The sequence below is a fragment of the Antechinus flavipes genome, chromosome 2 (genome assembly GCF_016432865.1).
Source record: "Antechinus flavipes isolate AdamAnt ecotype Samford, QLD, Australia chromosome 2, AdamAnt_v2, whole genome shotgun sequence".
Taxonomy (NCBI): Eukaryota; Metazoa; Chordata; class Mammalia; order Dasyuromorphia; family Dasyuridae; genus Antechinus; species Antechinus flavipes.
The window spans coordinates 540,664,594-540,678,616 of NC_067399.1; the positions used below are offsets into that span (position 1 = coordinate 540,664,594).

A 14,023-nucleotide genomic window follows, 5' to 3' on the forward strand; every position below is an offset into this window, starting at 1 on the left:
CATAAGAGTAACCAGGGTGGGCAGAGGCTATTTATTGGGTCTGGGATTTGAGGGGACAAGGGACTTGGTGTCCTTGAGGGAAGGGGTGGGGGTCTGGATGACTCAGTGTTAACCCAGTCTCCTGCTTTCCAAACAGCTCAGTAACAAATCCCTTGACAGAGATACGTCTGGGTGGACACCTTACAGCTATGTGAACGTGCTAGGTCAGTAAACATGTCCAACCTCAGTTTTCAAGTCCTATCCCATCATCCTCTGAAAGACTCTTGGGATCTTCCTTCTCCCAGAACTCCTTCCATAGGACTCTTATTTTGGCAGAACTTTGGGCTGCTTCTCTTTTCTTTGTCCTAAGGGAAATGACATAATCAGGCATTTGCCCCCAGCATATGATGTGCCTTTTCTGGGAAGGGCATGTTGCTGAAAACCTGAAGTAGAAGAAGGGAGACTGTTGAGGGGGAGTAGTGAGAACAGTCTATGGCAAAATGGGCTAAGATTTCCTACAGGGAGGAGAAACACCCATGGTTCCTTCCTTCGATCCTAATAAAAACTAAATTTTTTTTTAGTTCCAATGGGCAGGATTGAGACATATGTAAACATATACAAGGTTTTTCCCTAAATCACAGTGAGGATCCTAAATCTGTAAGGTCAGACAACTGTCTCCACTTGGGCTAAATGCCACTGGATAGGAGCACTGTTCCCTGGGAAAGGGGAAGCTAGTAGAGAGGGAAAGCCTTTTACTCGTGGCCTGCAAGAGGATGGGTACCATTTTCAAAATGCACCCTCTTTGTCTCTGCCTGTTCCCAAGCTTGCCTCCTTCTTAAAGCACCAAAAGTTTATCACTGGCCACCCTCTCCCCTATAGTGGACAGAGAAAGGGAACAAAGCCACCTTAAGTGTCTATCATCAGGCCTCCCTTGGAGTGTCTCTATTATCTCTTCCTAAACCCTATGTGTCTCATACCGTAGGGGCTCTGGGAATAATGGCTCCTCCCTGTCATTCCTCTCACTAGACTCCCATTTCCAGATCAGTGCCCTGGAGGCCAGGTACCCGCCCGAGGACTTCTACATTGAACTTAGACACCTTGGCTGCCCCGCTGAGCCAAACACACCAGGTCAGATCCCATTCCACTTTGCTTACCTTTTATCTCATTCCACCAAGCCCCAAGATATGGAGCTCTCTCTCTTCCCACACATCCCTTGCTAAATACCATACCATGGACCAATCGTTTCCAAGCAAGTGTGCCCTATGCCTTCACCTCTCTTCCCCCTCCCCCCAATTCTGGTTCCCGATTGTCAATGTGGCCAGTTCTTCTATGCAACTTGGAAAACTAGCCAGGATACTTATAGTAAAGGTCTTGAGGTGTGGCAATGGAGAGAAGGGTACTAATGATCAATCCTATTACTCATCAATACAGCATCTAAAGCACACGTTTCATTCCAGGATGCCTTCTTGTCACTACCCAGCATGCTCTTGGGTCTTATTACCCCTGCCCCCCTCTGAACTCCAAGTTGATATGAGTTCACAAAATATAAAATTCACACGAATATGAAGATGAATTAAACATAATAAGGATGATAAAGCACATGATAATTTCCAAAGCCAAAGAAAGGCTTTGGGGTTTGTGTCTTTTTGTTTCTGTCCATTAGCATGGATAGTTGAGATTTGGTTATCAATCTATGGCACTCAGGATCCTGAAGGAGTGCCCCAGACAAACTACCACCCGGGGTGCCTTCCTTTCTTTCTCATCACTAGATGCAAAGTATAGTTTTTGAAAGTGGGTGCTCTCATCCCATGCCTGTCACCTTAAGGCCATGGGGAGATTGTGGCTTAAATGAGAGAACAGGAACTAGGGTCTCACTGACTTTATGTTCATCATCAGCAAAATAATCATAAATTATCCATCATCCTTAATTGAATATTCATTAAGCATACAAGAATACTGGATGAGTGCTCCAGAACTAGTAACTTGGGAAAGAAAGGAAGAAGAGGATAATCATATTCATTAAAATAAGAGGTGAGAGAAACTGGGGAGCTAGGAATAAATAAGTCAGAAGTAATGCTGAAGAAGGAATAGGGGACATCTATGTGAACACATTCTCAGCAAAGATATTCCATAGAGCCTTCACTGAACTGGAGTTCCTTCTACAGCTGCCCCAGACTTCAGGTTCTATACAGCACGAAGTAATAGAGCCTCAGATTGTTATTTCTGGATTTCAGGTCCTAGGACGATGTAGTTTGACACCAAATACAGAAAACTCAGTCCCATTGTCAGCTCAGAGGAATAGAGGGTTCTGATTTTATTCCTCTGAGCAAGATCCCCAACAGACATAGGTACACTTGTGTAAATATTCCCCAGTGCATGTGCGTGTGCACACACACAAATGTATTTTAAGATTTACAAAGGGCCTTACACAAGTTGGCTTATTTGACCTTCACAACAACTCTATGAGTTAGATGCAAAAAGCTGAATTTCCTAGTCTCAATTTCCTAGGCCCACTGCTCTATCTCAATATATCTAGGATTTATGTCAATGCAAACTCACCCAGCTTAAACTTAAAGGGAGACCCAATTCTGGCTTTCTTTTGTAGGAAATGCTAAGAAACAGCAAAAAACAATGACCTGGTAATCAAGAACTACAGCCCAAATTTTCATTTTTGTCTTATTTTGCTGGTTCTTAGCAGGAGTGATAATAGATTATGATTGACCAGGATGGCAGACTGCTTTAAGGCACAATTTCATAGCATCCACTCACCAATAGTCTGTGCTGCAATAGAAAGAAAACGAAAGAAGCCAAGACATCCAAGTTCTAGGACCAAAATGCTTTACTGCATATGACCCAAGACAAATTCCTTAAACTTTCTGGGTTTCAGTATTCTCTACAAAAGGCAAAAGTCATCCCTGACACAAGCAAAAGCACTGGCATTAAATGAACCACGTTCAACTCAATCCTGGTTCTTGTAAATACACTGCAGATAGAAATACTTTTGAGTCGGCAACATCAGCTAAGATAGATTTGTTCTTCAAAACTGTGTTTGCAGTCCTGATTTCCCAGCAATTGGCAAATAAGAAACACCTCCAGATGGCCCTCATTCTTCTCATCTCCACCACCAGAGCCTTGAGACAGGATGGAGAAAAAGTCTCTTCATTCTTTGATGATAACCACCAGGTTATTCCAAGACTAAATCACATACCTGCACGGAACAAGGGTCTAAAAGTCCAGTTTTAAGGTTATGAGTGGAGAAAAACTCAAAGGAAAGATCTTCAATAAGATTTCAGAAATCTAGAGTCATAGTTGGCAAATAGCCCACTTTAATATCTTAGAAATATTTTGGCAACAGTGCCTACTAGTAATGTTGGGAAATAATGCCTAAAAACGATGCCATCAGATACTTCCTTCTCCCAAGGGGTCTCCCAGCTTTGAGGGCCCCAGAACTTTAAAACAAGATATCTTCACAATAAATTCACAAGTAGAAAGTTAGGAAGGATCAGTATGAAAGCCAAGGGAAGAGCAGGAAGAGTTACATTGGAGGGAATGGTGAGGAAAAACAGCCACCTCTCTAATTTCCTTTTTTACTTTCCTGAGAGTAGTTGGTTGGGCTTGTCTGAAATGGAGTTGGAATGGTGCTAAGGAAAAGGATTAAGCTGGTCAGAGGTATTATTTTCACCTCCTTAGGCTTCTTCTCATGAGCAATACCACTGGGTAGGCTTACAGCTTGTCCACATAAGGGAAGTGACTAAGTTATATAGATGGGAGTGCTGAGTTTTTGGTGATGAAACCTGTTTGATCTTGTCAGCACAGGTACGAGAAAAGATAGCAAGATTTACTTAAGTTTTCACAGTTAAAGTCATGCAACAACACTCTGGCCTTCATTCTCAAATATGGTACTTAACTAGTGCAGCCAGAAACTATCAAGATATATGCAATGACTTTTTACATCCAAATACTGCCTCCGGACATGGGAGATGAGAGCCATCACAGGAGAGCCCTAGGAAAGACCATCATTATCCTCAACTCAAGCTCAGGGCCTGAAGTCCCATAGGTATTAGTCATATCTGCTTAAGAACTGAGGAGCCCCCAACCAAAGTTCAAACCAGAAGCACAATCACCCTTACAAAATTAATAAGCACTGCTTTTTTCCATAACCAACTCTCAATTACTCATTAATGGAGAATCCAAAGTAGACCATGGAAAAGAGATAACCATTTACCTAAAAAACACCCACTTTTAGATGACCTGTGTCAATCCACACTCTTCAATAATAAACAGAGTTTGGGGCAGGTAGAACCCAAGTTGGTATCTGGCCCCTATGCGTGCATGGATGCATGAAATCTGGCTGCTTTCATAACAAATCTACGTGACTTTGGCTTATCCATGCCTTTTCCTTCCTCCTTCTTCCCCTCCTCATTAGCATGGCTAATTGAGAGCTGGCTCTGCTTCTTTTCATGGCTGAAGCAATTAATTTTAGGAGATGGAAATTTTCTACATGAAACAGTTCTATCAGAAACACCTTTAGTCATGGAGAAATGTAGGGGGGTAGAGGTGGAGGAGGAGTGGTGACTGCCCTCTGGCAGGGAAGAGAGAGGGAGCAAGTGAATCATCTGCCACCCACTACCCTTAATACTCTCCTCACTTACAATACTATTTCTTTTCCCATTCTATGTTTTTTTTTTTTTTTCCTGCAGGTGCTTGTGGGATGGATAGACGTCAAAACACATATATCATGGAGAAAGGTTTCAAAGGTAGAGTATCCGATGCCTGATGTGCCATTAGCAAAGAATTTAGCTGGATTAACACTACAGACCAGACATGGCCAGAAGTTCCTCAAACCTCAGAGAAATCGGCACATCTAAAAAAATAATCCACAACATCCTGATTCTGGGTAATTCTACTCAGAAGGAGCAAATGTTAATAATTCATTTTTAAAAATTTCAATTAGTTATATCTGCTTAGCAAACTCTTTGTGGGTTATTTTTATAGGTACCAACCAAATGACTCCAAAAATGTAGAATGCCTTTATATCCAAACAATTAGTGTGAGCTAAATCAATGAAAAATTTGAAATAAAGTCAATCTATCTGCCCCAGAGGCTTCCTGTCTTGAGCTAGAAAGAACTACCTTTTACACCCATCAAGGTATGAGAAATGAAAATTATAAATCCTTAACGTCCAAAGGGTCCCAATCCTCTCCCCTTCCTTGAACAAAGAATCTATTTCTAGTGACCAAAACAAATCTTTATCACAAGGGAAAAAGATGAGAAGGTACAGCTGTGCCTTAGAGCTTAGAGCACACATCAGTCAGCAAGCATTTATGTGGCAGACAGGCACTATGCCAGATAAATACAAAGGAGATAATCTTTACTTATAGAAGCCCCAGATTTCTAGGGCATTGAGGAACATATAGAACAAATGTTAAGTCAGAAATACTTTTCTTCCTCTCCTGAGAAAATTTGTTCTCTCGGTGATATCTAGTGATTTTCCAGAATTAGTGATAATTTGCTTTCTTTGGCATAAAATAAAGGTGATAATATACTACCTATCTTAGGGGGTTGAGCCTAAAACTCAAATAAGATAATGCAAGTAAAGGGCTTTGTACACACCAAGTGCTATATACATGCAAGTAACTTTGATAAAAATCTCCACTTATTAATGATGTGGAATCAAAAAAGACCCAGAGTTCACTTCTTGCCTTAGACGTGTTTTAGCTAGGTGACTTTGGCCAAATTACTTGACCTCTGTCTGCCAGCAGAATGAGGGGTTGGACTTAATAATCTTTACAGCCTCTGTGAGCCACAACCAACAGCACAACTTTCAGCACAAGTTGGGCTGCAACAAGGAATTGCCCCGGGGCACTGAGGGAGCTGCCACTAGCCAGCTTAGCACCTAGTTTGTAAGAATAATTAGCTAAAATAGGAAGCTACCAGATGGCACAGCTTCTTCCCCTTAGCAGAGTTCCTCCTAGGCCTGGCCCACCCCTACCTGGACTCCACTGCAACAAAGTTGTAATGTCCTCGGATCTCCATTCATGGACTTCCTCTCCCTTCACTCAATTTGTCCTGGATAAACTGATTTTAGGGTACAGTTTAATATTTGCTCCAGACATCAAAACTGCTAGTTACAACTTGATGTCAAAGATCTGGGTTGATGCAATATTAACATAAATTAGCGCTCTGCATTTTACAAGGGCTCTAAACTGTCTAGAAGTTATGAAGTCAAGGTTACAATGCGCTATTTCTATAAGAGCACATGCTTGCTTGTCCATTTCATTCTCTCATGCTTTTTCAATGAAGCCATTCAAACAGGATGTCCACAAGCTCTCATGGGCTGCATTACAACAGGTAATAATATAAACAAACCGGACCACTCATGGAAAGTGGCTGAAACAAGTCTAGACATATTGTTAAATGGATACAACTTGTTCTTATCAGAATTCCCCAAGACTTTACACTAGAGAACATTTAAAATAGGTAACACATTCATAAACCTCCAAACTTTTAACATCAACAGGGCTAAGAAAATCAAAGACAGCTTCGGTCCATTCCTTTTTCCATGAGGTGATGATCAAAGAGATGAAAAGGCTTTGAAAAGATCGTCTATGTAATAATCAGATGATCTAATGTGTTTTACAGGATGAAAATACATCCTAGTCTCGAGAATTTGGTTTTGTTATCATGGATATATATCCAGAGACAAAAGTAACTAATAGGAGATATAATAGGGTTTGAGAATGAAGACCTAAATGCAGAAAAATGCAAATGCTATAAGAAAAAAAAAGTGAGGGGGAGGGAAGGGAGAATAAGGAATAGAGGATTCCAGAGTCCCAGACCTTAAAGTATTATTAGAGACATGAAATTAACAATGAACCAAAAACCCAAGCACTTACACTAATCACAGACCCCGGGAAAAAACATAATAATCCTTAAAATTTTTGGATAAGTTTCTCCTCAAAAACAGCCCATATTCTGTCTCGAAGTGTTTCTATGCTTCCATCTAAATATCCGCCACAGCATCAAGGTCCATCTGTTACCCTCTCTTACTACTCTCTTCTATTTCTCGGGTATTTTGAGCTAGCTACCAACATAATTATGGTAATTCCAATTCCTTCTGATTTTATGCTCCCAACACACCATACCTTCTTTCTTTCCACCCACCTCTCTTCCCCCAATAGTAACTTTGCCACATTCTAGTTATCCAGGCCACTGGTTTCTCTTTCGATTTCTTCAATATGCTCCAACTGAAATCCTTGGTCCAGCTCTCTATCTCTGTTTGATTCCCAATGATCCAAATGATTCTCATTTCTCTTCCTCCTGGCATAAATTTTCATCATTTCCTTCATGCAAAGCTCTTTTCATTTTGTCCGGGAACTTAGTTCCTGGGACCTGCTTCTCCCTTAACTTCTACCAGCATGTTTCCCACCCCAATCCTATCTAAATCCTTCCTCAAAATGCTGCAACAGGCATACCCACAGGGCTCTCTGGTAACCAGGGAAGATTGCGGTTCTGGGGGAAACAGTCATCAATTGCAGGGCCATGCTTGGTTATAACAGCAGTAATGGGAGCAGAGAGAGAGATTTTGGTGCCCAGCTCTAGGACTAACTTTACTGGTACTTGGTTCTCCCCAAGCATTTGAAATGGAGAAGAGCACCTGGGCTTCATTTATTCCCAGTGTTTGGATCGATTATGCACCACCTTATTAACCAGGGACTCTGCATCACAAGATATCACAACCCATTTCTCACCCCAGCAGAGGGCCAGGCTAGCAGCACTGATCAGTCAGAGCCAGTCTTAAAATGCCTCAAGGTGGAGACCAGGGGATACTTGAGGAAGTATTTTTAAACAGCTGTTTATTTAATCATATAGATGGGCAAGATGGTGACTCAGCAGAGGAAAAGGGACAGCTCCTACTTTTTCCCTGCCCCTGCCTCCTCTCCTGGCTTGTTATAGTTCCATACTCACAATGGGGAGATTTGGTATACCTTTTAGTCTTCACACTTTTCTGATGGCCTCTTGCAGGCAGGATGAAGGGGGATGGGGGATAAGAAGAATGTAGACTCAAAAGATTGGGGAAACTGCTATAGTTTTTTGTTTCTGACCACAGAGACCAAGAAATCCAGCTTCCTAATATAATGAATAACAATGCCCCAGGCTGGCTGGAGCAGAATAGTTTTTATTCTAGGATGCCTACAGCTAATCATCACCCATACTTTGGATGACTGAAAAACAAGCAAAAACCTGCATCTCCTCTTATAGGAGGAAGTGAAATCAAAATGAATCGTTTTGTTTTGTAATGGGGAGGTGTAAGGCTCATTCATTAGGCAAGAATTTCAAGACTGACCTATCTTTAGATCATATGACTTACATGGGTTTATTTCATTAATCTTTTACATTTTCCTAGGACAACTGAAAGTGCAAACAAAGGGACAGCTTCTCTCCTTGAAGTCTTTTAGCCACAGCACAAAATTTTCTGATTTATTTTGTTTTCTGATTCTTGAGGAAACAGATTTGTCTAAAACCTCATGTATCTTGTCACTTGCATTGCTGAACTTTGGGGATATGCTTAGCTAAAAGGCACCCAAAAACAGAAAATAAAAGTAAGGAAATGTTCCAGGAGACAATGTTCTTCCTTTCTTTGGCAACTACTATTGAAAGAAAGCCAAGTCAAGGAAATAAATAGCCACGTGTCATATAACTGTGGTCTCTGCTGAATTGTAGACAGCCTTTACCTGTCATCAGAGATACCTGCACTAGAACCGACAGAATTAGGAGAGAGAGGACCTCATTTGTGAATCTCGTGGAAACCTTCAACAGGATTGGGGTGAGAAGGATGGCTACCAAGTAGTAGCTCTGGTGAGGAGGACCATCTTGCTCAAGTTACTACAGTTTGAGCAAATAGCTATTCACAATGTGGACTGTTCTCTTCAGGTCAAGGAAGGAAAAATCCTTGGCTAAGTCCAAGGCACAGGTTGTCACCCACACATTCATACAACCAGGAGGAGTCTCTTGAGTACAACCCTCAGTACTGCCCCCACTATCAGTACTCCTAAGCTCTAGGGGGAAAAGTTATGTGCACTAACTACTATACTAAGCAGAGTGATATAAAAGCAGGAGGATCACAAAACCAATTTATTGTTCTAGCCCAGGAGTTCTTAATGATTTTTAGATCACAAACTCCTTGCATAATCTGATAAAGCCTAATGTTTTTAAATGTCTAAAGAAAACATGTGGGATTAAAAAGAAAATCCATTATAATGAAATAATTACAAAGAGGAAAAAAAGTTCGTAGACCCTAGGTTAAGAACCCTTGAATCTAGTTCAACCCTCTCATTTTATAGATGGGGAAACTGAAGCTACAAGGAGGAAAGTGATTTGCCTTTTAAGATCACACAGGTAGGTAAACAGGCAGAGGCGGGATTCCAGCCCCAGTGGGAATCACTGTCCAAGGCTCCTTGTGAAGCAATTGGCCTCCTCCTTCCCCAGTTCACACAAACAACAAGGCAACTCCCAGAATATTCCTTTCCCCCCATGTAATGGAGTCACTCTAGGTGGCAGAATGGAAAAAGCACTGCTTTGTAATCAGATTTTGGGTTCAAATCCTGCCTCTGAAATTTCCTGCTTGTGTCACCATAGGCAAGTTTCTTTGGACCTCACTTTCCTCATCTGTAAAAGGAAGTCTCTCCTGGCTCACATGCAACCCTATGGTTTTTCTTCTCTTTCCTATAAAATTGGCCCTAAGAGGTCTCCTAGCTTAGGTATTAGAGAGACTGCCTGCTCACCTTCCTCTCCCCCCACCCCCCCAAATTGATGGTGTAGGGGTAAAGAACAACCAAGTCTACTTGGGAAAGTAAAATCCAAACCCAGTATGTGGGTCTGCCCTGGCTGTGACTTGAGGACAGTGATCTCCATGTGGCTTCCTCCAAACATTTAAAAATGTCCCTAACAAGTGCCCTTTCATTTCCTCTGCTGAATCACTTTTTCAGAAGACAGGTTGGATTTTGGGGCTTTAGCTTTCTGCATGTTTCTGCTTATAACTTTTAAATGATAGGAGTCCTTCTTGTTCTGCAGATTACACAAAAGAATCCGTAAGCAGCTCAAGTACGTGCTCTCTAAACAGCAGTGAAAACCCCTACGCCACCATCAAGGATCCGCCCCTCCTTCCCTGCAAGCCCCCGGAAAGCAGCTATGTAGAGATGAAGTCACCTGCTCACAGGGATTCTCCATACACAGACATGCCCTCCTTGTCGACATCTAATAAAAATATATATGAAGTTGGTAGGTGTCTTAAATAACTCTGAAATGCAGTGCATAAACTGAAGTAGTGATAAAGGCCCCCTAACCATCCCCCTCTTTGGGAGGGGAGGGGATAAGAGAACTTAGCCCATTATTCCAGCATCTTACCTCCCAGGCCTGCCCCTTCTCTCCTGGGCCACTACTACTCTCAAAAACACTATGATAATATGATAATTATGTATAGTAAGGGAAATGTGTTTCCCTAGCAATTTGTGGAAGTTTTCAACTCAAATTCATTACTAATCTGAGTGACCAGATGTGTTTCTCTTTACATGTGAATAAGGATTTGTAAATGATCCATGCAGTTATATTAAGGTTACACCCTCACCTGATAAATTCACCAGTCCTTAAGTTTCATGTCTAATGACCTCAGGCTGTGGTTCCATCAGCTTGGGAGGACTGACTGATGAAAAGCCCCATCTTCAGTATTTTAGATCTTTAGGATGAGATTCGAACTTGGCATTATTACAACACACTTAGATAAGGTACCAACACGATGACAAATTCTCATTTCTAACTCCAATACTTTGGTTTACAGAATAGCTAACAATGACATGAATGTGACAACCTCCAATTCCCTCCCTTAGTCTGCATTAAAATAATCCTTCCTCTTCTTCCCCCAAGAGGCAATCAAAGCTAATCTGTTCTTTGAACTCATTTTTCACTATATCCTTAGAACCCACAGTCAGTGTGGTCCAAGAAGGCCGTGGTCATAGCGCCAGCTATATCCAGAATCCATACGACCTACCTAGGAACAGCCATATTCCTGGTCATTATGACCTCCTCCCAATAAGACAGAGCCCTGCCCATGGACCCTCTCAGGACAAACAATCTTAAAAAGGGAAAAACGCGCTTGTGATGTGCTGTACTGGACACACACTCTGATTCACTGAAAGAAGACAATCCTTTGACTTGAAATAATGGTAAACAAGGAACACTGGTATGCACCAACTCCTGCTGCATGATCGCTTTTTACACTCTCCACCTAGGACTAACGAGCAACTTCCAAAGAGACTGGAATAACTGTCCAATGAAGCTCTTTATATGGTCTACCCCCAAAATAATACAACTCTCTGGACTGTGTTATAACAACACTTTACAAGATGAGTCAACACCAGCTGTATAGACAAATTGAGACATGAATGGAGAGCTAGTGGAACATTTTGGGGTTTAAAAAAAAAAAACAAACAAATCCTGGGGAATAAAAGTAAAGGAGAAGTGAGGGTGGTAGAAGAAAAGGGAGGCATGGGGAAGGGGAAATATTTTAAAAGCACCAATTAATATGATATCTGTATGTTTGGGCAATGTTATTACTATACCCATTTCTTTGATCTTCTTTTATAGTAAGTTGTTTTTTATGGTCTTCTTTAGTAACAAGATATAGAGAGATGCCTCATGCCATCATATTATCAGTGCATCAAGTTGCTATGACTATATTCTGGTTTCATCAAATCTCAATGGCTCCAAGTCATGGTTTAGTTGTCTCAAGAATTATGTATGTCAACTCAAGTGGAATCCTTTTAATAATTTTAACAATTTAATTTCTCCCCCTTTTGGCCTAAAGATAGTTATAAAGCTGTGATTTTTACAGAAACGCAAACTATTTCCAGAGTAGAAACTTTCTTCTGTGTCTAGAGATGGTCCAGGATAGCTTTACCAACTGCCATCAGACATAAACTCTTGGCAGTGTCAACCAGTTTCATTAAGATCTCCTTTGATCTGGGACTATTTTTATATAACACCTCAGTCATTCTACTTAAAAACTAGCTTTCAAAGGAAGTTTTAAATAATCATTTATGGAACACAATGAAAAGCTAGACAAAATAGCTATAAAGTCTGCCTAAATTTTTTTAAAGTGATAATCTTTGACATTTAAACTTGTTTTCAAGCAATTCTTTGTAAAATTTGAATTTGATGTAGTACTGAGTCTAAATGTGTAAAGTTAAACAAGAGGCAGAATTAGGAAGTTAATTGTTATGGGATTTTTTTTAATGTGACCAAATAGAGTGATCAAAGAAAAAAATGAACTTTGATCAATTGTAGCATAAACAGAACCATGGTAGAAATTACCTTCAGAAACTAGGAAGAAATTTTTTTACTTTAGAACCAATCATTCCAAGACACAATGATCACCAAAGTTATTGTTTCAATGGGTTAGTGATCTAAGTCTAGGTATTCAGGGGTAGTAAGTACTTCAAATCACCACTAAAGGCATGATAGGATTTTTAGCAGTTTAGGTAATGTCCTATTAAGACAGAGACAAAGCCAACACTTCAAACCTTAGAATAATATTCACAAGAGAACTTCAATGGCAAGCCGAAGAAAATTTAAAAAAACAAAAAAACAAAACCCATGCCATAACTGTACCTTGTCATTCTCCAATATTGATCCATTCAGCAAGGAGCACTTCCATGGAGTCCACAAAGAAGTAAGGAAATGACTAGTGAAGACAGAACTGTTTCTATATGGAAGCAAGAGAGTTTCAAAGCCCTTAATGCAAATGATAATCTGCTGTATAAAAAAATTAGTTAAAGCATTAGCCAAGAAAGAAAAACATTTTTTCCATACATAGGCTTAAAAGGAAGCAGATATTCCCATTGTGGGATGATACATAATATATACATGAATGCTGCATGTATGCATGGGAGCAAATGGGTGATCAGCAATAGCAATTTTGTGTTCCAGAAAAGCCTTATAAACTATAATTCAACATTTATTTTATAGGTCCAGGTAACTTTTACATAAATATATGTACATATTATATACATATATATATATATATATATAAAAAGATTTACCTCAATTTCAGGTCAGCCAATATTCAATTATCTTTATGGTGAAGATCAACAAAACATGGATGGGTGGAAAGATAGGTAAGGCAAAACTTAGCCACTACTTGCAAAATATTTTTTAAAGTCGGCAATTGTGCTGCTAATTTGCAACAAGCAACAAGCTTCAAAATGTTAAATATCATCCCCATTCCTTTTCCCTAGTCACTGTCCAATAGAGGTATTCCTGAACTGGCCAAAAGCCAGAATCTAGACACCCAAGAGGAAGAAAAGAAAAGATAAAAAAGCACCATTAACCTGAAGTAAGTAACTTCCCAAAGATAATTGAGAATTGACTGCAAAAAAAAAAAGTATTTCAACCATATATTGGCTATTGTTAGGTAACGGTCTAGCATTAGCACAAACATGTTCAGCTGCCAGCTTAACCAGATACATGCTGTTTCTGTAGACTTAACTGGAAACCTATAGAGATTCATTCCTTTGTTCCAGATGCTGTATTTTCAACCAAATGAAGTGATGTGCATAGAGTTCTAAAGAAAACACACATACACACACTGCATGATAGCATTAGATTAGAAGCTAGACTATGACATGGCAATACTTTTTTAAAAACAAGACAGATTTGTAATATATTTGTTCATTGTGCAAAGGTACTGTACCTTGTACAAAATAAAATGAATTCCTCTCAACCTGTGTTTCTCAAATTGCTTTGATTTACAGATCATAAGAATTCCTAAATAACATTATAAACTGACTATATTTTTAGATTATACTTGATGTAAAGACAGGACTAATCCAAACCCTATTTAAGAATTTGTCATCATAAACCAATGCATCTTAAAAATGAAAAAGGAACATCTAAAGAATGCAGAGTCTTCTTTTGAAAGGTGAAAAAAGGCTTTGGCATATTATCATTCTTGAAAAATCGTATATGCACATTACTATCACACACAAGG

The 14,023-nt window shown here is 39.9% G+C and overlaps 1 protein-coding gene across 12 annotated transcripts in view; it reads left to right on the forward strand.

Annotated features, from left to right (window-relative positions):
* Positions 1–13,756, forward strand: part of MEGF11 (multiple EGF like domains 11) — a 456,165-nt gene extending 442,409 nt beyond the window's left edge. Inside the window, exons 22-26 of one of the 12 annotated variants that reach the window (XM_051980816.1) lie at positions 137–203; positions 1,006–1,107; positions 4,680–4,736; positions 10,054–10,260; positions 10,955–13,756. In XM_051980816.1, coding sequence (XP_051836776.1) covers positions 137–203; positions 1,006–1,107; positions 4,680–4,736; positions 10,054–10,260; positions 10,955–11,115 — 594 coding nt within the window. In that variant the 3' untranslated portion in view covers positions 11,116–13,756. Of the gene's footprint in view, positions 1–136; positions 204–1,005; positions 1,108–4,679; positions 4,737–9,323; positions 9,379–10,053; positions 10,261–10,954 lie in introns of those variants that run through there. The other 11 variants (XM_051980819.1, XM_051980817.1, XM_051980818.1 and 8 more) reach the window with 11 other exon arrangements.
* The last annotated feature ends 267 nt before the right edge of the window (positions 13,757–14,023 follow it).